Source organism: Acinonyx jubatus, chromosome D2, assembly GCF_027475565.1.
Source record: "Acinonyx jubatus isolate Ajub_Pintada_27869175 chromosome D2, VMU_Ajub_asm_v1.0, whole genome shotgun sequence".
Lineage (NCBI taxonomy): Eukaryota > Metazoa > Chordata > Mammalia > Carnivora > Felidae > Acinonyx > Acinonyx jubatus.
This window is the reverse complement of record NC_069393.1, coordinates 28714075-28741473: the sequence shown is the minus strand read 5'-3', so window position 1 is coordinate 28741473 and position 27399 is coordinate 28714075. Positions and strand designations below refer to the sequence as shown.

At 38.2% G+C, this 27399-nt stretch overlaps 1 protein-coding gene across 8 annotated transcripts in view; it reads right to left on the bottom strand.

Moving 5' to 3' along the window:
- TET1 (tet methylcytosine dioxygenase 1) overlaps positions 1-27399 on the bottom strand; it is a 134511-nt gene that overhangs the window by 74845 nt on the left and 32267 nt on the right. For 5 of the 8 annotated variants that reach the window (XM_053206879.1, XM_027062145.2, XM_027062146.2 and 2 more), the window contains one exon: positions 20464-20517. In XM_053206879.1, coding sequence (XP_053062854.1) covers positions 20464-20517 — 54 coding nt within the window. The other 3 variants (XM_053206883.1, XM_053206881.1, XM_053206882.1) reach the window with 3 other exon arrangements.

The following is a 27399-nucleotide window of genomic DNA, read 5'->3' as shown; positions in this document are numbered from 1 at the left end:
AACCAAGGTGCAAAGAAGCAACATGGCACAGTCTAATTTTTATAAAACAATAAATGTTAGTACGGTCATAGGACATTTATCATATAAGACAATTGTTAACACTAGGTACATCTGGGTAAGATGGGAGAAGTAAATTTTCCACAAGAAATAAATTTACAATTAAAGAAAACGAGAGGCTCCTGGGTGGCTCAGGAGAAACAAACTCACGCTCCGTTTCTCTCTCCCAAAAATAAATAAACATTAAAAAATAAATTACAATAAAGAAAAAGACACTTTCTACCATGGGGGAGGGAGGCTCGAACTCACGATCAAGAGTTGCATGCTCCTCTAACTGAGCCAGCCAGGTGCCCCATGAAAAAGATACTTTCTTTTTTTAATTTTTAAAAAATGTTTATTTATTTTTGAGAGAGATAGAGACTGACAGACAAGAGCGAGTGAGGGGCTGAGGGACAGGGAGACACAGAAGCCAAAGCAGGCTCCAGGCTCCAAGCTGTCACAACAGAACCCGACACGGGGCTTGAAACCACAAACCATGAGATCACAACTTGAGCCGAAGTCAGACGTTTAACTGCCTGAGCCAACCAGGTGCCCCCAAGACACTTTTAATAAGTGTCTAGAATGTAACCTGCTTGGATTCACATCATTTGGAACAAAACACCAGCACATATCATCGTTTCATGTATTTCATTAGTGCAAACAAACTGCCACAGAGGGCACCTGTGGGGCTCGGTGTTTAAGCATCTGACTTCAGCTCAGGTGATGATCTCACAGTTCGAGTTCGAGTTCAAGTCCCGAACCAGGTGAGCGGGAGCCCCGTTTCTCTCTTTCTCTCCCTCCCCCACCTCTCTGCCTCTCAGTCACTTGTGCCCCCCCCCCACCAAAAAAAGCCACTGATAAAAATGAAGCCATTACAAAAAACTTCATTGAAGTTATGTCATTATTACCTATGCAGCGGCCACTGTATTTTCCCTCATCATCTTATGTATTTCTTTGACAGTTATGAACAGACAAATTCAAATCTGGGACTGTATTGCTTTTTAAATCTTCATAAACACCTTAAACATCCTGGAATATAAATCCAATGAAGAAAAAGGGAAACAAGAATCAGAAAAGGGCACGATTCGGAATTCCACAGTTCCCAAAAGACTGGTGTGATACAATAAAACAGAAAATCACACACTTTAAAACCATACCACTGAGGACAGTTGTAGAGACTGACATAGCTGAGCATAAGGCTTTTAATAAAAATAAACAAAGAGAACACCAGAAAAAAAAAATGTCTCCTAGTCTGTGAACATTGACTTTCTGTTGCCACTGAATTTTTCTCACCTTTTATGAATTTCAAAGCTACAGCCTGACCCTAAAATACCTCCATTCTGTTCGTCACTGGGAAGCTGCCAGGAGAACTTTTGTGGCCTGTTCTTAAGCCATTCAGATGCTTGCTAACAAATGATATGACAGCCATAGAAACTAACAGAACTGTTGAGAACATGAGGCTCCAGGCATGAAGGAGCCTTAGCAGATGTTGTTATCCATTTGGACATTAATAATGAAGCAATTCCTACAAGGCCTCTTGGTATTATACTTGCAAAACTGATTCAAACAAATCAGCTCGGGAAAGAGCAGTCAGTGGAGCTAAAAGCTGGATTAAATATGGTAAACAAAGGAGCCTTGCCAGGGGTGAGCAGAACTTGGCTAGGAGAGACACAAATAACATCCTAAGACCTACTAACTCTAACAATTGAAAAACACAGAAAAGAGTCACGTTGGGGCCAGTGATAAATTTACAGCCAATGCTACAAACCAATGCAAGGGAGAAAATTTCAATAACATTCTAAATGAACACAAAAGTATGGCAATCATTTCACAATAGATATGTATACCAAATAAGCATGTTGTACACCTTAGACTTACATGGTGTTATATGTAGAGTATGTCCCAGTAAAGCTGGGGAAAAAATAAATTTGAAAAAATTCAAATAAAGTTCAATATTTTTTTTTTTGTATAGTATTTCAGAAACTGTGGAAATAAAGACAGGTAGAGAATTCATTTCAAAAGATGGAAAATGTCTGGGGAAGTATAAACCAAGGCTGAAATTCTAAGGAGGAAGTGTGGAAACGATCAGGCAGAAAATTAAAAGCAAAGCAGTTGGTTCTAGAAAACAACACAACTACACCAGCAAATGCAATAATCCCCTTTCCACAACCCAAGAAAAAGTCACCTTGAGCTATAAACTTACTCATTATTATGTTTAGTTCTAAGAGATAAGAAGCCAGCTGCACGAAAGTGATGGAAACTACCAGGCCTGGCGTTTTTACATCACATGCACTGCAGTTCCATACCCCTTACCCTTTGCCTGGGGTGCCCGCTGGGTTTTACCAATTATGCGACAGATACACCAGAGGCTAAACATGCGCTGATATAAAACCCTCACCATACAAGCTTAGTAGTTAAGTAAGTTATGAAGTGACCATCTGTGTTTTCTGCTTAAGCAGATGAGAGGATCTCAAGGTTAGAAGAGACCTTCAAGGGCATGGAATCCACCTCCTTATGCTAGGCACAATACCTCTATTAAGTGATTCATCAGTATTTGCTTAAGTACCAAAAGTAACAAGAACTACCTCTCAACAGAACAGTATGTGGTTTCTTCCTACTCCATACTTATCAATCTTATTTTTATGCTTGGAACCTGACAGAGCAAGTCTTCCTTAACTCTTTAATTACCGATTTGTGATGGAGTACAGCCCACAGAATAAAATAAGTAGCTCTGAGTCCATACTGAGATAAATAATCGAATAAATAAGTGGGAGAAGAGGGACAGTGCTTTCTTACAGTACAATTTCCATTAACAGATGGAGAGGAATGGTAGAAACAGAAAATGACCATTTGGTAAGCACCACGTTAATAATTCTTGGGAGCAAGAATCATGTATGAGTACTAAATAAAATCAGTGGGTAAAATTATGAAGGAAAGCAGGATATTTTCAGAGTGTCCAAGTACCTCCACACAGGATACTTTTAAGTAAGGTCCACTCCCACTATGGAGCCCAAAGCAGGGGTAGAACTCATGACATTGAGATCAAGACTTGGACCCTTAACTGAATGAGACCTGCAGCGCCACCCCCCCCCCCCCGCCAACACACACACAAGATAATTTTAAAATATTTTTAAGTTTGTTTATTTATTTATTTATTTATTTATTTATTTATAAAAGTTTGTTTGTTTGTTTAGAGAACCAGTGGGGGAAGGGCAGATAGAGATGGGGACAGAGGATCCAAAGCACACTCTTGAGACAACTGAAGACAGCCTGATGTAGGGCTTGAACTCCCGCCCCTATTTATTTATGTTTTGAGAGAGAGCGAACAGGGGAAAGACACAGGGAGAGGGAGAGAGGTTCTCAAGCAGGCTCCGCGCTCTCAACACAGAGCCTGATATGGGCATCATGACCTGAGCTGAAATCCGATGCTTAACCACCCAGGGTCTCCAAGATACTTTTTAATTACAAAGGGAAACAGTAATTTCATAGAGAAGAATCCTGGCAGACACCTAAGCCAAGAAATCAAAGTTAACTCAGACATGAGACCTGATATCATACACTGAGAAAGGCCCGTTGCTTCTGTTGATTCTTGCCAAAAATGCATATCCTAAATTTAATCATGAAAGAGCATTAAACAACCCAACTTGAGGGACGTTCTACAAAATGACTTATGAAGAGGGCACCTGGGTGGCTAAGTCAGTTGAGCGATTTGGTTTCAGCTCAGCTCATGATCTCACAGTTCATGACTGCATCAGGCTCCATACTGAAGGTGAGGAGTCTGTGTGGGGTTATCTCACTCTCTTTCTCTCCTCTCTCTCTGTTCCTTCCCCTGCTGAATCTGTCTCTCTCTCAAAATAAATAACTAAACTTAAAAAAATAAATAACTGGCCAGGATTCTTTAAAAGTGCCAATGCCACAAAAGACTTTAACACACTGAGAACTATAGCAGTCTGAAGACTAAAGAGATGTGCCAACTAAATGTGATGAGGTTGGTTTTTTTTTTTTTTTAATGTTTATTACTTATTTTTGAGAGAGACAGAGCACAAGTGGGGGAGAGGCAGAGAAGGGGACACAGAATCCCAAGCAGGCTCCAGGCTTGGTGCTGTCAGCACAGAGCACAACGCAGGCCTTGAACCTACGAATGGCAAGATCATGACCTGAGCCAAAGTCGGACACTTAACCAACTGAGCCACCCAGGCACCTCGAGAAAGAATCTTAAGCACGTTCCATGCCAGTGCAGAGCCCAAGGCAGTGCTCAATCCCACAACCCTGGGATCATGACCTCAGTAGAAATCAAGCATCGGATGCTCAACTGATTGAGCCACCCAGGCGCCACTGATGATGAGAGATCTTAATTGAACCCTGCGCCCCCAACAAAAGGACAGTAGTAGGGAAACTGGCAAAATTTGAATTAGGTCTTTAGAACAGTAAATAGTATTGTGTCAATGTTAATGTCCTAGTTTTGATCCATGAGATGTGAGACATTAACATTTGGGGATGTTGCTCAACATCACTCATCATCAGGGAATTTCAAATCATATCACCTCACATCTGTCAGAATGGCAAAAATCAACAACACAAGAAACAATAGGTGTTGGTGAGGATGTGGAGAAAAAGGAAACCTCATGCACTGTTGGTGGGAATGTAAACTGGTGAACCCAATGTGGAAAACATAAGTTAAAAAGAGAACTACTCTACTCCAGCAATTGTATTATTGGATATTTACCAAAAAAATACAAAAACACTAAACGAAAGATATACATTTACCCCTATATTTATAGCACCATTATTTTCAATAGCCAAATTACGGAAGCTGTGTAAGTGTCCATCGATTTATGAACGGATAAAGAAGATATTACACACACACAAATGCATACAATGGAATAGTATTCAGCCATATAGAAGAATGAAATCTCATCATTTGCAACAACATGGATGGAGCTAGTGTGTATAATACTATGTGAAATAAGTCAGAGAAAGACAAATACCACATGATTTCCAGACACTTGGAATTTAAGAAATAAAACAAATGAGCACAGGTGAAAAGAGAGAGAAACCAAGAAACAGACTCTTAAAAAGAACAAACTCATGGTTATCAGTGGAGAGGTGGGGGGAGTGAATTAAATAAGTGATGGGGATTAAAGAGTACACATAACATGATGAGCACTGGGTGATGTAGAGAACTGCTGAATCACAATACTGTACAACTGACTGTAATATAACACCATATGTTAACTATACTGGAATTAAAATAAAAATTTTAAAGATCATTTGGGGATGTTGGGTAAGTTCTTTGTGCTATTTTTACAGTATTCTTTATTTTTAATGTTTACTTATTTATTTTTAAGGGAGAGGGAGAGGCAGAGAGAGGGAGACAGAGAATCCCAAGCAGGCTCCGTGCTGTCAGCGCAGAGCTCGACTTGGGGCTTGAACTCATGAACCGTGCGTGATAGCATGACCTGAGCTGAAATCAAGAGTCAGACACCTTGAGCCACCCAGGTGCCACTATTTTTGCAATAGTGTTATAAATTAGAAATGATATTCAAATAAAAACTCAAAAATATTTACTTGTCATAACCAAGAGCCAGCCCATTCTCCTCTACCCAAGACTTCTCCACCCTCAAGGCCTCTATTGGAATTTTACACAGAAGGAGTACTTTTTGCAATATTCAGCGTACTAGTTGCTTCTCTTTAATCACAATGGTAGGGCTTACATTTTTTATTTTAATCAAAATTTCTTTGATTTTATTACATTCTTATTACAGGAAGAAAAAAAAACTGGCACATTAAGGAAAACCAGAAGAAAGACTCCAAATCATTTACTCAGGCAAAACTAAATTGTAGTCTGCCAGATCCTTTTTTATGTATATAAATATATTATATTTGATGCACTGTATTTTTAAAACAAAAACGAGATCTATACCATATGTCATTTTGTAACCTATTTTTTTCACTTAAAAAATATAGTTATATCTCTCTTAAAGACTAAAGCATACTTTTAAGACTCTAGCCAAACTGCTCTCCAGGAAGATAGTATCAATTTATTTTCAAAGTGCCATGTGTCCCATTTTAACTCCAACTTCCCATATTTCCTAATCTTGTTGTTTTACCTTTCCAAATTCATATGAAACAAAAATGAAAACAGAATCTTGATTCAGATGTTCAAATTATTGTAGAGGTTGACCATTTGAAAACTATTTCTTGAACATATTTATAGTTCTTTTGTGATGTTGACTCTTTAGTAAGTTCTTTCATTTATTTTAAACTTCCAGACAATTCTTTCATTTTCTTTTTTTTTAACATTTATTTATTTTTGAGAGACAGAGAGAGATAGAGCATGAGCGGGGGAGCGTCAGAGAGAGGGGGGACACAGAATCCGAAGCAGGCTCCGGGCTCTGAGCTGTCAGCACAGAGCCCGATGTGGGGCTCGAACTCACAGACCATGAGATCATGGCTTGAGCCGAAGTTGGACCCTTAACCATCTGAGCCACCCAGGCGCCCCTACAATTCTTTCATTTTCCATGACATCATAAACATCATTGATATTATTTAAGTGCTCTTATTTCCAAGTACTGTCATTATTATGGGATACCATCTATCTTAACTAGAAATTTGAACTCTGTTTAGACCAACTGTGAGCAAAATTTTGTACACTGTCACCAAATATCCTGAACTTCAATTCCTCTTCTGTATGTTCTTCATTTCTTTTTATGAAAAAAATTTTTTAACGTTTATTCATTTTTGAGAGACAGAGATAGAACATGAGTGGGGGAGGGGCAGAGAGAGAGGGAGACACAGAATCTGAAGCAGGCTTCAGGCTCTGAGCTGTCAGCACAGAGACCGACATGGGCCTCAAACCCACAAACCATGAGATCATGACCTGAGACAAAGTTGGACACTTAACTGACTGAGTCACCCAGGCACCCTATTTTTTTATTTTTAGACAGAGAGTGAGTGGGGAAGGGGCAGAGAGGGTCACAGAAAGAATCTTAAGTAGGCTCTGGGCTCAGCATAGAGCCAGACGCATGGCTTGAGCTCCCAAACCAGGAGACCATGACCTGAACCAAAATCAAGAGTCAGATGCTAAAATGTCTGTGCAACTCAGGTGTCCCTTGACTCTACTCTTCATACTGTTATTACATATTCAATATTATAAGACAGATGCATGGATTATATACCTTTAAATATCTGTGCTTAGTTAAGTATGTATATTTTAATACTAACTATAATGATGGAAAACTAGAAGTCAATTCATTCTCCTGGATGATAAGGTTTTCTTCCAAAATTATTAACGTAACTTAATGATGTTATTTTACAGTAATATAGAGTATATTTTTCAAAAATAAATAAAGATAATTATCATAGAGCCATATGATGGGTTAACAAGAATAGCCATCATTAGTAGGATTAAATAAAAAAATTCCTAAACCAAATGTTGGTTAAGATGTGGAGAAACTGGAATTCTCATAATTACAGTAGAAGTATAAAATGATACATTCACTTTAGAAAATTGCCGTATTTTTTAAAGTTTATTTTATTTATTTTGAGAGCAGAGAGAATGTGTACACACACAGGGTAGGGAAGAGACAGAGAGAGAGTGAGAGGAGATTCCCATGCAGGCATGGGACACAGAGCCCAACACAGGGCTTGACTGCATGAACCATGAGGATCATGACCTGAGCCAAAATCAAGAGTTGGATGCTTAACTGACTGAGCCACCCAGGTGCCCGTGGCAGATTCTTAAAATACTAAACATATACCTCCCATGACTCAGCAATTCAACTCCTATTAAAGAACTGAAAACACATGTCCACCAATAAAACCCTTGAATTATATCTTAATAAAGCTGTTAAAAAAAAAAAAAACAACTAAGGATGTTCAAATCTACCTACCTACCCAGTCCTGAGTGAAAGAAGCCAATTTATTCTATATAATTCCATATGCAAAAAAAAAAAAAAAAAAACTAACCTATGATAACAGAAAACAGATCAGTAGTGGCTTGGTGGGGCTGGGGCGGGTGGTGTAATATTGACTAGGAAGAGGCACAAGGGAGTTTGCACAAGGAAATAGAAATGATTGGTATCTTTCTATGCACTCATCAAAACTGCTTGAAAAGGGGGCGCGTGGGTGGTTCAATCCATTAAGCGGCTGACTTTCGATCAGGTCATGATCTCATGGCTCGTGAGTTTGAGGTCCATGTCGGGCTCTGTGCTGACAGCTCAGAGCCTGGAACCCATTTCAGATTCTATGTCTCCCCCTCTCACTGCCCCTCTCCCACTCTCTCTCTCTCTCTCTCTCTCTCTCTCTCTCTCTCTCTCAAAAATAAACATTAAAATTAAAAAAAAAAAGCTGCCTGAAAAATATATGTAAGACCTAAGTATTTCAACGCACATAAAGTGTATTTCAAAAATACCAATATAAAAATGAACAAGCTGATACATCTGTATATACATGACATATATGTGACTATGGATACACTTATATGTCTACAGACTACATGTGGAAAATACTCACAAAACTGTTAAGCGTATGTACCTCTCAGATGTGAGGGTAAGGGGGTTAAAAGAAAGGAAGGACAATGAGTATATAGGACAACTTTGGGCTTTCCAGATGTGTTTTAATTTCTTTCAAGTTTGTTCTTCTTTTGTAGTTTAAAACTATTTTAAAATGAGTTCACTAGATTTTCTTTTAAATCATACTGATCTTTGCATTTTCTTATTTAACATAATTTTGACTATACTTTGATGTTTCCACCAGATCATTAGCTGTACACAGGACTGAAGTGTAATTTTGCTATTATTATAACCTATTAATTCACTCAGAGGTAATTTTCTGAGTTTTGTTTCTTATATATATCCTGAAGGATGTTTAATGTAATTTGTTTCTTATCTGGTTCATAAATAAATAAATATTCTTTTTCTTTTCTTCAAAGCTCTTTGGTCCTAGATTGAGGGAGTAGGTTATCACTGATTGGTTATCTTCTATTTTACTTTGTCTCCATTTGAGCTAGACGCCTTTCTTTTGTATTAAGTTCTTGGTAAGATAGGGTTGTGGGGAAGATAAGTGGCGGAAAGGGCAAGATAAAGAAGGAATGAAGTCTAAGTCACATTCCCTTCGAATTCTATGCCTACTTAGCCTCATCATCCAGATATCTGCTTTTTCTCAACATCCCAGATACTATGCCCACATTTTACCACTACGTGGCCTGAGTCCAACTACATTCTCAACCAAAATAAACCATTTGCCTACACAGTGCAATAGGACATTAACTGGAGCCAGAGGCATTTTTCGTTCTTAACTAAAAGTTTTATTCATTTAATCTTTAAAACTTAAAATCTTTTAAATTCAACTGTTTTATGCCCCCCCCCCAAAGTCAAAGTGCCTTAAAAGTAACTAAATATAAAATAGAATGTTTAGGTTAAAAATGGAGTGCATAATATTTCATGCAGACAGAAAGCATTAATGGATGCTAAAAATCAATGAAAAGTAGTACTAAAGTATCTCCACAAAAGATAACTACAAAAGCTAAGAGTATAGTATTACCTGGCAGATATCACCTTAACCAAGTGATCAATGTTAGGATCATAGTAATGGAACAAATTGGCATCACGTGCCTCAAGATATGATCCACAGAGAAGAACACAAACTCGCTTCTGTGGCTTTCTCATTAAAAATGCAGAACCTGAATCTAATCATGAGCAAACATTGAATAAATCCAAATTAAGTGACATCTACAGGAATAACTGACCCATATTCCTTGGAAACATCGGATTTGCAAGACTAAAGAAAAAACAACTGAATGCAATGCATGATCTGAGATTATCTTTTGATATACACTACATTAAAGACAATTGGTGAGATTTGATCAGTAGATTAGATAAGGAGAGTATCATATCCATGTTAGTTTACTGATTTTGATCTTTGTACTATCATTATATAAGAAGAGGTCCTTGTTTGTAAGAAGTACACATTTTAGTGTGTCTGAAATGTACTCTCAAAGAATTCAGGGGGAAATCCATGTATGTGGAGAGAGAGATAAAGCAAACAAGATAAAACATGAACATTTGGGAAAACTTGGTGAGGGGTGTATGGGAATACTTTGAACTACCCATAGCTTTTCTGTTGCTTGAAATAAAAAAAAATTTTTTTTTAATGTTTTATTTATTTTTGAAAGAGAGACAGGGAGTGGGTGGGGGAAGGGCAGGGTGAGAGGAAGACAGAGTCTGACTCGGGGCTCAAACCCACAAACTGAGAGATCATTACTTGAGCCGAAGTCAGCTGCTTAACCAACTGAGGCACCCAGGTGCCCTCTAAAATTTTTAAAATTGTAATAAAGTCCACAAGAAAGAAGTGGGAAGACCAGAGGCTTTCTCATTTCAAAGTGGAGCACATGACACTGCTTGACCTATGAATTTGATTGAGTTTCTGACTGAAAAGTCAAATTGGAAAACATTGCTTACGTTGTCTTTCTGTGACCATGGGCAGCATGTAACTTCTTCTTCACGGACAATTTTTACTAGAAATTATATTGAGCAGACATTAGCCTGTCAGGCCCTATACAACTGTATTATGTATCATAATGCATAGGACCTTAGGAAATGTGCACCAAGTAACTCAGCTTTCTGATGGTCCTAACTTATTTTAGTGAAGTGATCAAATATCAGAGGCTTTAAATAAACCCTGGACAGCTGGATTAAATTTCTGATGAAATGTTCTAACCTGCAGTGCAGTTATTTTACACCATCCATTAAGTGAGGGGATAAACTAGACTTCATGGGTAGGGTGATAAAATTAACATTTTGAAATAGTTTTTATTTATCTTAATCAAATAAACTTCAGATTTTTATAAGATTCATCAAAACCCTTACTTCAAGTCAATAATACTTTTGTAAGTGCTTCCCCATGGCTCTGTAAATACTTTTACTTCATTTTTTTTTCATTTCTTTATTTCAGTGCACCAATATTCAAGGTATCCATTCCTTGCCTCCAGAGTAGATGGAGAAGATCAAGTTAATCTCTGAATTTACACTTATTTTTTTTTTCAATGTGCTAACCTCTTATCAGAAATTTAAGATCCAATCCAGGAATCACTGGGCGCTCTCCAACAGCTACATCTGGATTGGACAATCTACCGAAAACCTGAAATTTACTGCCTGTTGCCCAGATTTCTTGACAGTCAAACCAAAACATTTTATAAGAATGTAAGAAAAGACAAGTAGTGTTAAAAGTCATCAGTCAAGAAAGAATACACATACACACAATGGTAGGAAGACCAGAGAGACATAATCAAATGCGAGACGTGATCGAGGACTCATTGTTAAATCAGGAGGAATACAGCTAGAAAGGATTGTTGGGGGGGGGGGGAGGGAGGATAATTGAAAAGATTTTTAGATGGACAGTATCTTAGATTAGACTGAATCAACATTAAATTTATTTAGTGTGATCATTGTATTGTGGTTACATTGAAGAATATTCTTTTCTTAGGAGAGGTATGCTGAAGTATTTACAGGTAAAATGTCACATGCTCCAGCAAAAAAAAAAAAAAAAAAAAATATATATATATATATATTTTAAGTATATAAAATAATACAGATGTTCAATGTATTTTTCTTTCAACTTTTTTGTAGGCTTAGTTTTTCAAATAAAAATTAGACAAAAATTAATCAAATTAAATGTATAGATATGTATTCTGATTTCCATAGCAATTCATTAACACAGACTATTCAGACCTGGACGGATGATTTGAGACAACACAGTTTCTCTTATACACTGAGATGTCACTATAGTAACATCTAACAGTTCCAACTTAACTGACTAAACTTAGGCCATGATATGTATTAATTTGATCATTCATGAATTATAGGCACAAGGTATTACACTAAGATATCCTGGAGACCACAAAGTTAACTGCTGCTCTAAACCTAAAAGCTATGATTGTTCTCATAACAAAAACAATAATGATGGTGAAAGCTATCATTTATTGAAGATCAACTACATATGGGATAAATTAAGAAAATTAAAAATTATGCAAGCTGCCAAATAATCCTGTAGATTAGTTACTGCTCCCCTTCTACAAATAATGATTCTACAAATAATGAAAATGTGTCTCAGAGAGTTCACTTAAAATTTCTTAGGTCATGCTTCAGATTCTACATCTCCTTTTCTCTCTCTAGCTCATCCCAGCTTTTGCTCTGTCTCAAAAATAAATAAAAATACTAAGAAAAAATTTTTTCTAAGGTCATATAGTAAATAGAAGAAGAAGCAGCAGAGCTTAACTCAGGGCTATGTGACATTAAAGGTCATGTACCTTCCTCTGGGTGCCGCTGATACAGGAGATACAGTTCAAATATGAACTGTAACTGTATGTTCAAAAATGAAAAGTAATCAAAAGCACTAAATATTTATGATATCAACATTTAAATACTCAGAAAATTTCAATATGTTTTTTCCTATTTTGTCTAAAGTAATTTTAAGCTTATTTCAAAAATTGAAAATTAGGTAACTTTGTCTTTTTCTAAAGTAGAATGAATACATAGGATATTAAGTGAAAACATTGCTTTCTAAGAAAAAATACTTTCAGATATTTAAGATAATTTTTTTGATAATTTAGTGAGAACTTTACTATGTGACTCTTATCTGTAAGAAAACAGGCTTAAAAGATACATAACCTGGAAACATCACTAAAACTTATATTCTGCTTCAGATGTCTTCATATCCATCTATCTTTGTCTCTGTACCCGAGTTTTTTTTTTTTTTAAGTTTGTTTATTTATTTTGAAAGAGACAGAGACAGCACAAGTGGGGAAGGGGCAGAGAGCGAGAGGGAGAGAGAAAGAATCCCAAGCAGGCTCCCTGCTGCCAGTACAGAGCCTGATGCAGGGTTGGAACCCACTAAGCAGGGAGATCATGACCTGAGCCAAAACCAAGTCTCAGATGCTCAACAAACTGAGCCACCCAGGTGCCCCTGTACCTGAGTTCTATAATTCAAACTAATCATCAAGTGTGAGATTATTTTTCATACCGATGATATTCTAGCTTTATTAATAGAATACTTGATTCTACAATATATTTATAAATAAAGCGGGAAAGAGAAATTTAGTGCTTTCAAGGTTTAAAGTCTTATTTCTGGGGCACCTGGGTGGCTCAGTGGATTAAGCATCGGACTTCAGCCCAGTTTATGATCTCGTGGTTTGTGGGTTCCATCCCCACATCCGGCTGTCTGCTGTCAGCACGAGCACTCTGCAGATCCTCTGCTCCCCCCCCTCTCTGCCCCTCTCCCACTTGCACTCTCTCTCAAAAATAAATAAACATTTAAAAATAAACAAACAAACAAACAAATAAAGTCTTATTTCTGATATTCCTCATGATAAAAAGCAGAAATCACATTTTTACAAGGAAAGAAAAGGCTTTCTGGGATATAAGTTTATATATTTCTTTTTATAATTTTTTAAATATTTATTTATTTTTGAGGGGGAGGGTAGGGGCAGAGAGAGAGGAAGACAGATGATCCAAAGCAGGATCTATGCCCAACACCAATAAATCTGATGCAGGGCTCGAACTCACAAACCATGAGATCATGACCTGAGCTGAAGTTGGACCTTAACCAACTGAGTCACCCAAGTACCCAGGTGCCCAGGTTTAATGAAAGAATGAAGTGAATATGCTGTTAAGAAAATACACATTTTCTGAAAGACTCAATAATTTTAGTAACATACATTACACCTTCAGATATAATAATATACTTATGATAAATATAAATATTTATAAATTACATATAATTTTATATTTATAATTATAATATATAATATATTATATATATATTATATATATATTATATATATATAATATATATAATAATATATATAATAATAATAATATATATATTATATATATATATATAATATATATAATAATTATAATATATAATATAATATATAAATATAATATATAAAATTATAATATTTATAATTTTATAAATATTTATAAAATACATATAAATTACTATATGCCATGCTGTCTTAACCACTTTACATGTATTTAAAATTTTTTTTTAACGTTTATTTATTTTTGAGAGACAGAGAGTGACAGAGAATGAGCAGGGGAGGGGCAGAGAGAGAGGGAGACACAGAATCCGAAGCAGGCTCCAGGCTCTGAGCTGTCAGCACAGAGCCCAACACGGGGCTCAAACCCAGGAACCACGAGATCATGACCTGAGCCAAAGTCAGACATTTAACTGACTGAGTCACCCAGGCACCCCACCACTTTACATGTATTAAATAATTAATTTAACTCTACAACAATCCTATGATCTTATGTGGGTATGTTTAGGTGTGTACTATATTTAAAATTAAATACACACAATACATAATACTTAAACAATTTAGTTATTTAAAATAACCTGGTCCCTATAATAAGTTTATTGTTTAACATCTGGTTCCTTAGAACCATGAAAAGAACATGTGTTTTAATCAAATTCATATGACATCAATAATATTTAAAAATAGATGATAAAACTATAGCATCTCTTCTCTTAAAATCTGTCACATGCAGAAAGTCCTGCTTTTAGTTCAAAAAGGATTCAGAGTCAGCCTTTAAAACAATAAATCAGGGGTGCCTGGGTGGCTCAGTCAGGTAAGTGTCCAACTCTTGACTTGGCTCAGGTCATGATCTCGCGGTTCCTGAGTAGGAGCCCCACATTGAGCTCTGTGTTGGCAGTGGGGAGCCGACTTGGGATTTTGTCCCCCCCGTCCCCCCCACTTGTTCTCTATCTCCCTTTCAAAATAAATAAAAATAAAGCTTAAAAAATTTTTAAACTAAAAAAGTAACCACAATAAATCATCAGAACAAGTCAAAAAAAGATTCTATAATCTTTATTCTCTTGCTTATGCCACTGTGGCAGGTAAATCTTATCATCAAATCTTTAAATAAACATTTTTAGAACATATTTTGGGCATTAAATTAATTACACTTGAAAATTAATTACAATACTAGTAACGTTTCGACAAAAATTTAATATTTTTTATTTAGCTCTTTTTATCTGACTCTTCAGAATACATTCTAGTCCAGCACTATCAAAACACAAACACAGTATCAAATGAGCATAAACATTCAAGAAACAAGGTATATATTCTTTTCTTAGCTAGGAAGAATTCAACAGATTTTTTTTTTTCCTGGTAGCTTGAATGAAATTTTCCTCAAGCCCATTCACCCCACTTGGCTTTTATTCACTGATTCTTTGGGATCATTCCTAGAAATTACAGAATGAACATGGGCCTTGAGTCACTGGAAATGTACGTGCTCCAATAATAAATGAATGATTTGACTGTGTGTGAGCTTGGCTTAGTGAGAACCCAGCCCTGAAATCAGTCTGATCATCTCTGGGCAAAATGCTACATTACAATTTCTGGGTATGCAAACCAGAAGCCCCATGTGTGCCTTTGATCATGTGAATAAACACTGATGGATGAGCACACATCTTTGACAATTTTTGCCAGTTTATGACATAATGAGGAAAATAAGGACCATGTGTTGAATCATTAAACTAAATAATTAAATTTATATGACTGTCCTGTATTCTGAGATTATCTTCTTATAATTTATACGGATTTTTTAAAGCTAGTATCGCTTTGCGGATACTGTCATCACTCACTCTGAATTTTTTCCGCACTGCTCTATTATATTCAGAAGACCGGGATTCATTGCATGAGACTATGAAAGACTATCAAAATGGCATGCTTTTTTTCCTGAACAATGGTCTAGCTCCGCATGTGATCTATCACTTAAATTTGCAACATGTTACTACAAATCATAGAATGTTACATTATAACCAGAGTTAAGAAACGTTTACTAATGATTTTTTTTTTTACTAACTGAAACAAAGTTGTAGATAAGTGTGCAGAGAAAATGTTTTAGTAACGTTGTTATCTTCCTTGTCTCCTAGCTTAATGGGTTTTAAAAATAAACAAGGTAACTCAATGATATCAAATTTGGTACTTTTTTCAGCACTAGTATAGGTAACAATTTACAAATGAAGTGAATTTCCCTAGCTTGGCATTTTGTTTGTTTTTCATTCAAAGCATGTACAATTTGTAATTTTTTCATTTGTCTTTAATTTTGTTTTGTTTTGTTTTTTTTTGCCTGCCTTCCCTAAGTAATAGTTAACCTCTATGAGGGCAGAAATAATTTTGGTCTTGTACACCATTGTAGTCCCAGCATTTAGTAAATGCTAAGAAAATATTTATTGGATATAAATGATGTTGTTCAGGAAACTGAACTTACTGAGCATTTACTATGTGCCAGACAATGACGGTACTAGATATTTTGAATGTCACTATGTCTTGCAAATCAAGACAATGTATGAATATGATTTATTATTTATTCTCTTTTTAAAACATAATTCCTAAAGACCTAAGAGTAGCTATATGTGAGTGTCTTCTTCTCCCCTAGTGAGATACATGTCTTATGTCCCCCCCACCAGCACACCCCCCCCACTTGTTCTTTTCCTTTATCAGCATCATCAAGGAAGGAAGGAAACAGTGAAGAGTAGGGCCTGCCAGTGTAGAAGCTAGCAGGAAGATCACTTAGCTTTCATTTTTTCTTTTCTAAATAATCTGTAGACAGTCTCCTGGTTTAATATCCACTGACATTTCTTTAAATTTGTTCACTCAGTTCTTCCAAATACTACTTTGATGATATTTTGTAACCAAATAGCTAGAAAATATCCCTTATTGGCCTAGAAAGAGTGTGTCTAATTACAGAAGGTATAAATGTGGCCCATGCTCAGGGATGCCCATACTTTTTATTCTGAATGATTTTAGATTTACAGGTAAGTTGCAAACACTGTATGGGGTTGCTTATATACACTTCACCCAGCTTTGCCTAATGTTACTCTCTTACATAATAATGGCTCTAGTACTATTTTTGACCCTACTATACTGTCCCTGTGGTCACTAGTGATGCTGAATATGTTCTGTTTGCCCCTCTAGGTCCATACTCCATCTTATACACCCTCTTACATGCCACAGGAGGTTCACTGGGACATATTTTATCCATATGCTCCCTTCCCTTTTGGCTTCTGATTGGATCCGCCAATGAAAGCAGCAAGAAACTGGAGGGCAGGGTATTTATTTCCAACCCCCCTACCTCCCAACCCAAAGAATTTTATTTCTGCAGAAACATCCCTTTACCAAATCCACAACAAAGCCCTGCGACATCTCTTCCACTCCAGTCATGCTTTATGCCTGGATACCTGCTCCCACACGCTGGTCTCTCCAGGCCTATGGGTGGTGAGAACTCTCTGCTGTCACTAACCCTGGGATGCTTTGACATCCGTAGTTTTTTCCTTAATCTTACTTGCAGTTCTAAACAATTCCCTTTTTAAATTCCCCCTCACTACCCCCAGATAACTGTGCGATCTGATTTTTTTCCCAGGGACAATGATTGGTAACCTAACCAAAGTGATATTACTTTAAAATTGATTTTCTCTTAAGAAAATGTAAGGGAATATATCCTTTTACTCTGACACACCAAGTTGAGATTATTCATGTAAATGTTTCTACCAAACAGAGCTCCAAGTCATGCCATTCACAAGTGCAATATTATGAATCAATCACTGAAATTACTTCATACGTTTAGCTTGCTCAAGAGTCAAGGAGACAATTACAGCACAGCCAAGAAGCTGCCATGTATATATCACAGCAACTCTAGTGATAATCAATAGGGTTTCAGTTGGAACCTGTCCTCCAGAACCAGTGGGGGCAAGCATCTGTGCCAAGCCCCTCCCCACCACCACCACCCCCATCATCTGATACTCATTCTGGCCATGAGTGCTTTGGACAGAAACTCTCATTTCAGTTAGAGGAAATTATCTCTCTCGGCAGGGATTGGAGGTCACATCTACAGTTTTAAATTATGAACTACAATAGAATAAATATGTTATCGACATAGACAGTAGATTGCTTAAAAATTAGAGGTATGAGACATACCAGGCAATTTCATCCCCACAACTGGATTCAATATTTAGTTGGCAAGTTCAGAGTAGGATGGACAAGCTTCAAGTCTGCACCCAATTTCCTTAATCAGACTCTTCACCTATGCAACTGCTTCTCCACAGATAATGAAAGTGAAGATCAGTGGGGATGCCTACAGCATCTACCCTGACAAAGAGCAGGGGACCCAGGAGATCTGAAGATCTAAGAGGCCAGAGTCAAAGCAAGCAGACTGTATCTCTGGCACAATGCCAAATGCAAAGAGCCAATTACAAAAGGAGACCAAGTTGTAACCTGTAGACTCCCGTCACCACTCTCCCAGGTAGCAGCCTGCTGGAACCCTAAGTCCTCACCTATAAAACCTTAAACTGAAGGTTGTGCTCTTCCCCCTCCCTCCCTCCCCAAGTATGGATTCAGTTTTCCTAACATCTCCTTCAGGGTTGTACCATATTCTACTTATTTTACCCATATCAAATGAAAATCTGACAGCATTTTAGCATTTCTACTGCGGAGCGAAGAAACAAAGCTTTCTTTGGAGAACAAAATACATTACAGCCAACAGAAAACTGAAGAAAACATTTTAAAATGCCAACATCAGGGGGAAATTATTATTTTTTCCTTTAAGGGCATATCCCTACTCTTGTACAACAATTGATAGATAGAGGAAAGTGAGCAACAATTCAGTTCTGCTTTCCGTGGCCCATGAAATTCAGCCACCCACAGGCATTTATTTTAAAATAAGTCAGAGTCCATTGCCATGATTCAAAAAAGCAACACACAGTATATTTACTTCTGAAATTTATTTCAGGTGACAAGACACCCACAGACTAACAAAATAAACATAGAATTAAATAGTATCCCCAAAGCCCAATTCTACTTCTTAGCAAAGGCAGATGATGCTTTAGCTACCAAGCTTAGTCTATATTAGTGTGTCCATGTAATTGACCTCTTTCTCCTATACCCTCATTCCACCCCCTGCAAATTTGAGAGCCATTTTAACAACAGCACTAAAACAATTTCTCACTCGAAGATTTGAAGACAAAACACCTAGGATGGATACACCCAACCCAGAAAGTGTAAGAAGAGATGAAGAAATATAATCAGGGCTTTTGATGATATTAATTCTATAGTTAGAGGAAGGGAAGGAAGTGAGAGGGGGTGAGCGAATCAACATGCAGAAGAAAAACAGGAGGGGTTAATTTACCCTGAAAATAACCAGTATTCTATTTGTCCAGGCCCAATGAGAATTTGTGCCAAGCAATTTCATTCATTTCACGGTGCCTAGAACACTGATGACTGTGTGGTAAATATTAAACAAATACTTGTTGGTTGATGAAAATGTACATGGCAATGCCATACACACACAGGAAACAGAAACTCAAGGTGGTCAGACAAATTTGAAAGCAATGCAAGGTTTGGTTCTCCATGGTAATAACATTTTCAAGGCACACAACTGGGGAAGCAAATGAGATAAAAATTTGCCACATCCATAGCTCAACATGTTGTTCCTCTTTGAGTGCTAAAACTTTATTTGCAAAAGAAAAGCTAAGATTAGGTTTAAAATATTTTTAATTATATATACATAATATAATTTTAAAGACCAGTTAAGTTTTATTGCTTAATATGTCTTTATGATTTAAAAAGGTTACTTGCTCAGGTTGGTTACATTTTAAATAGCAATATACCACTTGAAACCTTTAACACATAAGCACCCATTTACTGAACTAAAGCTAGCCTTGAACTTTTAGTAAGCCATATGCTTTTAAATTAACCCTTCTAAATACTGTACAAAGCTCATAACACAGACTGTTAGCTTATAGCTGAATTAGGTTACTACTAAATACTCATTAGGCAAACTCTTGAAAATAATGAAACCATGCATATTCCTACAGCTCTATGAAGCCCGAAATTAAAAATGATACAGTGAGAATTTGGGATTAAGCAATTTGGCTGATCTCAATGGCTTACACATTTTAAGTTGAACTAAAACCTCTAAGGACCTTTTCCTTTGGAAAGAAAAACCACACATTTTAAAATAGTATCTAATGGAAGGTCTATTAAAATCACAATGGATCATAGCTGTCAACTTCAAATAGTGTCTCTCTCCTTAAGAGCTTAAGTTTACACACTGGTGCAACACCACAAATGCAGATGCTACAAAGGGATCTACAGAGGAAAAACAAATTTTATTCACAACACTTTGCATATAAACTTTTCCTTCTGGAGACTTGTGTGGGGTTGAAAATAAAGGATGCTAATATGCACATTATGCAGCACATCAAGAAAAGAGAAAGCACTTTAGTTGAGTGAAAATTCATTTATCTACTGAAAATCCGGGAGAATTCACATCCACTGTACTGCAAATTTACTCCTAAGTGACAGAAAAATACTATATGAAATGGAAAAAAAAATTAAATATGATTTAATCAATAGCTGATTACCTTTAAAACTTTGGGCTTCTTTTCCCTCTGGGGCCTCTTGTTTTCTTTTATAACCTAAAAAAAATCAAATTGCAAAATGAGCCTTCGTTTAAGAAAAAAAATTAGCTCCCACCCCCCCAAATTTTTTGGCTATTTCTCTAGAAAACTACTTATACCATTTAAAATCATCAACATGTTTGCTAGGCAGAACCTAAAGAGCTTATGTAAAATGTAGACTTTAAAAGTCACTGAAAAAAAGCCTTGCATAAAGATGAAGTAGGGAAATACCCTTTTTTCCCCTTAAAGTCTGTCTTAATTAGCCTCTGCATTCTTCACAGCGAAGCCCACGAGGTAGCCATCTTGCTTGCTTCTGCAGAGGAAGCCTCTACAGTGGAACAGTTCTGCAAACTGCTTTTTGGTATTATTATCATGGTGTTTAAAGGCAGCCCTGGCCTGCCAGCACTGTAGACGTGCTGGGCATGCCTTTTGCAAAAACAGCCCCACAAAGAGTGCAGCCAATGGCAATGCAGAGCTTAGCAACTCCAAAGTGATCTTCTCTGCTAGCCTTCCTAGACAAAGGATCTCCTGTGCGGCTCCGCTCTCACCACAGGACACAGGCAGCCACAAGCTGCGACATGGAGTGCGCTGCAGAGGATCTGGTCGCGCCGAAATCACAGGAGGCTTCAGCAAAAACAATGCACACAAATCCCCCAGGTCTCCGCCATCGGATCGATGGCGGAGGCTCCCTGATTAGTAACCTCTTGGCGGCTCCGAGGGCAGGTCTGCGCGGGGGGAGGGGTGCGCGGCTCTGCCTCCAACGTACAGGAGATATAACTGAGCCGAGGGGGGCATTTGGGCTTGCTGAAACTCTGGAAGGTATTGTGCATTTTTACTTTATAAGGCAAGGCTAAATATTGGCGATATTTAAGGCAGGGAGGTTATGTGAGGACAGTGTAGGCTCAGCTGTTGGGCTGCGTGTCTCATTCCCCGGGAACCACACCTCTTTGCAGCAGGCGCTTTGCCCAGAAACACAGCAATTTGATTTCTGTCAATAAATGTCCAATGACAAAGGCGGATTAGAAAATACTAATGAAGCCACTTAAAAGGAAAAGGACAGGATGAGGACAAGGAGAAGGGGAGGAGTTCACAAAATATACTTGCCACTCTGAGTGGCTGGAGAATTAAAAAAGACTTCTCTCTTGCTCTGCACATTTCTGGTGACCTTCATTTCCCAGAGAAAATTCCTACTGTCCCAAGGTGGGCTCACACTTTTGGGATAGAAGGGGCACCTTTGGCTCCTCTGTCTCCCAAGATCATCAGCTGTCACCGAGCATCTCCCGGTGGAGCTGCCAAGTGGGTCCCCACGTGGAGCCTGTCTGCGCAGCAAGGCTGATGGTCAGTCGGGGCCACCCACTTCCCAGGAATTGGGAGCGAAGCCAGAGGTGGCACAGGCAGCCACCCACACTCACGCACCTGGACTGCCACTGTGCCCAGTGGGTGGTAGGCACTGGGAGAGCTGGGCACCAGAGCCAGAACTTGCCAGACCCTGAGAGTGGCAGAGCCAGAGGAGTTCAGCTCCCTCCCCTTAAGCCCCCTGGCCAGGCAACAGTGGCAGGAGAAAAAGAACCAAGACAGCTGCTGTGAGCTGGCAGGTCTCAAGGTCACTGCCAAAATGTAGTGAAGAGGCCAGTCACAGTCCCATCATAGCCACCTTGACAGCTGCACAGATCTTGGGAAGACAGCCTCAGCTCCATCCTCCCAGGGCCAAAGTTTCAGCAACACATTTAGGGGATTGGCAGGAGGGCCTCCCTTGCTGCTCAGCCAAAGATGGGTTTTCCACTTGCAGTTGGATTCAGAACAGATTCCCACAACCAGAAATCAGGAACAGAGCGAGGGCCGGAAGGCCTGTATTTCATCACCCTGGATTCCTAGCCTTTCGGTTTGCCACAAAAGCACGCTTTTCTTGTTAGGATGCTAAGTCCAACATGCACTCTTTTCCGACTTTAAACTACCTCTCTCTCACCTACCCACCCTCAAATTTTTAACAAATGTAAAAAGCAAGCCTCCTGGTAGCAAAACCAGTGGATTCTGACCTATCTACATCTTTCAGGGCAACTTCAAGCACACTGTGCCCACACCAAGCACACTGTGCCCACACCAAGAAGCTCTCTGTGGTGAATGAAGCATCCACGAAGCAGGTAGGAAAACAGGACATAATACAACAAGATTTGAAAACGGCCCTACATTTCTTTCTCTTTGAAGTTTGTGTGTGTGTGCATGATAAAATATACATAACATAAAATTTGCCATTTTAACCATTGATAAATGTACAAATCTAGTAGCATTACATTCATTTACAATGTTATGAAACTATTCCCCCCCTCTCCATTCCCAGCTGTTTGATTATCCCAAACAGAAACTCTATATCCATTCCACAATAAGTCCTCATTCACCTTCTCTCAGCCCTTACTACCTTTTATTTTGCCTTCTGTCTCTATAAATTTGCCTATTCTAGTATATCATATAACTGGTGTCACACAAGAGTTGGCCTTCACTTCATGTAATGTTTTCAAGGTTCATCCATGTTCTGAGATTGTCACAATTTCATTCCTTTTTTTTTTTTTTATAAGATATTTTTTTTAAGTTTGGGGCACCTGGGTGGCTCAGTTGGTTAAGCATCCGACTTTGGCTCACATCAGGATCTCAGGGTTTGTGAGCTGGAGCCCCGCATCGGGCTCTGTGCTGACAGCTCAGAGTCTGGAGTCTGCTTCAGATTCAGTGTCTCTCTCTGACCCTCCCCACCTCACACTCTGTCTCTCTCTCAAAAATAAATAAACACTTTAAAAAAAGATTTTTTTTAACATTTATTTATTTTTGAAAGAGAGAGAATGAGCAGAGGAAGGACAGAGGATCTGAATTGTGCTGATAGCAGATGTGGGGCTCCAACCCATGAACCGTGAGATCATGACCTGAGCTTAAGTGACTGAGCCAACCAGGCGCCCCAGAATTTCATTCCTTTTTAAGGCTCAATAGTATTTCACTGTGTGTATATACACCAAATTTGTTTATCTGTTCTTCTGTTGATGTACATTTGGGTTGTTCCCACTTTTTGTCTATTGTGAAAAATACAGCTATGAACATGGGTATGAGTATCTATTTGAGTCCCTGCTTTTAATTCTTTTAATATATACCTAGGAGTAGAATTGCTGGATCATGTGTTAATTTTGGATCATATGATAATTTTAATTATTCAAGGAATCACCAAACTTTCTACGGTGTCTATACCATTTTACATTCCTGTCAGTGCATGCAAGGGTAGCTCTACATTTCTTAAAGTTCCTTGCATTTCAATTACAAATAATGCCTCTCCCCCTTGAATACTTGAATATAATTTTTAAAAAGTATCAACATTTTCCCAGCTTGATTGCTCAATATTTAGTGAAGTTGGCCATGATATATAATAAATCATATGTTGAAAATCAACCTATTACCTATGTGATCCATGTTCATCTCAATAAAACAAAATCAGGCTCCAAGTGTTAGGTGTACCGAAAATCCACATCAGTGAGAAGTCAGTCCCCTTTTTAAAGCCCCACTGACAGAATTTTCACTGCATGGGATACTCATGAAGTCATACAACACTGCACTTGGCAACCTAAGCAAACATTGGAAGTCTGTGTGCAGTGTTCTGCAAAATGAATTAATAAATAAAGCCAAAGCTCATCTCAGCTAAATATGAGGGTTAATTAAAGTGACCAGAGCTAACATTGACTCAAAATAGCCAACTGATACTATACCATGAAGATCTGCACTTGTTTGAACGCAGAATAGATTGGTAACCTGCATTGGTTGTGACCATCTGCTCTAAATCCTATACTTAGTGATTTGTCAGTCTCTCGACTCAAGGCTTAGGTGATGGCAAGCTTTGATGGAGAAAATAATCAGACATTGCTAGCTGAGAAATTGGAGGTCAGGAAAGCCATTCCCACTCTCTTATCACTCAGGGCAAAGTACACACCACTAGATTGTGTTGGAAAATGGCAGATCAGAAACTAAGAAACCCTGTGTTGTAGTCTTACTTACTCAGAACTTGCTTTTGTCACTTAAGTCTATTTGTTTTTCTCACAAGAAATCATGGTTATTAAGTTGCATGAGTTGTACTTAATTTTGTAGTAACTTCTAGGTTCTTTCAAATATTACAAAATGGAATCTCTTTTCTCTTAATCCCATGATTCGTAGGGGCGCCTCAGTTAAGTGTCAGACACTCGATTTCGGCTCAAGTCGTGGCTCTGCATCGGGCTCCACGCTGACAGTGTGGAGCCTGTTTGGAATTCTCCCTCTCTCCCTCTCTGTCTCTGCACCCCTCTCCCCTGCTAAGGCTCACATGTGCACTCTCTCTCCAAATAAATAAATAAACTTAAAAATTTTTTTTGAAACCGAATGATTGTAGAACTAAAAGAGAACATCAGAGAAAAAAATTGAGTCTAACTACATTATTTCATAGATAAACTAAGGCTCAAAGAGATAAAATTACTTAATTCACACTACACAGGAAGTTAGAACTTGACTTGAGCTGAAGTTTAACTGTCTACACTGCTTTGTCTATAACTCCTCTTCGTTTTCAATACCCAACAATAGACATTGGTAAATATCCCCCAAATAACCTTTAAGGTTGAAACATCTTCAAAACTACACACTCTGGGAGCAGGGGGCCTGGGGGACTCTCTTGGTTGAGTGACTGACTCTTGCCTTCCACTCAGGTCATGATCCCGGGTCATGGAATGGAGCCCCACATCAGGCACTCGGAGTGTGGAACCTGCTGGGGATTCTCTCTCTCCCTCTACCCTTCTCCGCTGCTTGCATTTTCTCTCTCCCCCTCTCTCTCAAAATAAATAAATAAATTTAATTTAATTTAAAAAAATTTTTTAAATTTTTTTAATGTTTATTTTTGAGAGAGAGAGAGAGAGAGAGAGCACAAGCCAGGAGAGGGGCAGAGAGAGAGGGAGAGACAAAGCAGGCTCCAGGCTCTGAGCTGTCAGCACAGTGCCTCATGTGGGGCTCAAACTCACGGACTGTGAGATCATGACCTGAGCCAAAGTCAGATGTTTAACCAACTGAGCCACCCAGGCACCCCTAAAAAAATTTTTATTTTTATTTTTATTTTTTAAAATTTTTTTATCGTTTATTTATTTTTGAGACAGAGAGAGACAGAGCATGAACAGGGGAGGGGCAGAGAGAGAGGGAGACACAGAATCTGAAACAGGCTCCAGGCTCTGAGCTGTCAGCACAGAGCCCGACGCGGGGCTCGAACTCACGGACGTGAGATCATGACCTGAGCCGAAGTCGGATGCTTAACCGACCAAGCCACCCAGGCGCCCCTAAAAAAATTTTTAAATGCAAAATCCTACATACTTCGTAGTGGCTCATATTCCTAGAAGACTGGTATTTAAATGAATATTACATTAAATGTGCTTTTAAAACAATAAATCTTGTGCCTTCAGAGATAAATTTATGAATAATTTTAAAATTCTACTTCTCTAAGCATAAGCCATTCTGCATCTACAAGAAACTAGACATACAAACACCACCTAGGAGGAATTTTCTTCTAGGTTAATCTCAGGAGTGATCATGCTTTCTCAAACTGGACACCTCTGTAGCACAAAATCCTTCCAGTATTACCCCACTGCCCTCTCCCATAAAATCCTTCTATATTTCTTTTCTTACACATTGTTGGGGGAGAGGGGGTCATAGCTTTTGTAGTGATACCTGGGTAAAGATATTTTAAGTACCGTACTTTATAAATTTCCAATCATTAAGAATAAGAAAAGGATGGCTCATATTGTTCACAATTCTTACAGAGATCTTAAAGTTAGCGTGGTTTTATTTCTTGTGAGACACAGAAACCTTAGGTTAATGGGAGATCTTCCTGGGTGATTGGGTAAACAATAATAGTCTGGGAAAAGTGGCTGATCTCCTCACACAGCCTTCCCTGGCTTCTTTCCGTCCCCCACTTCCTTCCCTGAGGCTTATCTGCAGTGACCCTTTTTTCCTTCTAAGGGGCCAGGTCTACATAGGGTCTATCCCATTCCTCCTAGCAGTCCTGCTTAGTGCTGGTAAAAGTAACTGCTTTTGGGGGCCCTTGGGTGGCCCAGTCAGTTAAGCGTCTGACTCTTGATTTCAGCTCAGGTCATGATCTCACGGTTAGTGTGTTGGAGTCCCACATTGGGCTCTCTGCTGATGGTGCGGAGTCTGCTTGGGATTCTGTCTCTCTCTCTCTGCCCCTCCCCTGCTTGCTCCCTCTATCACTCTCTCTCAAAATAAATACACATTTTTAAAATTTTTAAATAAAAAATAAATAACTGATCTTCAAAAGGAAGAATTAAGGAACAAGTGAATGATGGTCTTCAATAATTGCCAAGGGAGAACTCTTGTCAGTGAGGGGAAGCAGAGATAATGCCAGAGATTAATGGGGCTGAAATATCACCTCTCCCTAGTTTCTCAACAATTCTTAGTACTAACTTCAAATTGACAAGCCTACTCCATTACAGTCTAAAGCCATAATTTGGACACAGAAATCCAAAAAGAGTATCTATAGGTGCTTGTCAAAAACAAATCACAAAGGATGCTGATATTTAGAAAATGTCCCTTTTTGTGAATGATATATTGAAATTTGCTTCTTATTATTCCTAGTCTGTCCTGTGTATTTTATATCAATATTATCTTTAAAAAAGAAAAAAAAAGGAAGCTCTCTATCTTTGGGCTCCTTCTCCACGTGCTAGAGTTGACACTAGATAGCACTGAGCCCTCAGTTTTTATTTTTTTTATTATTATTATTTTTTAATTTTTTTAATGTTTATTTTCGAGACAGAGAGAGACAGAGCATGAATAGGGGAGGGGCAGAGAGAGAGGGAGACACAGAATCTGAAACGGGCTCCAGGCTCTGAGCTGTCAGCACAG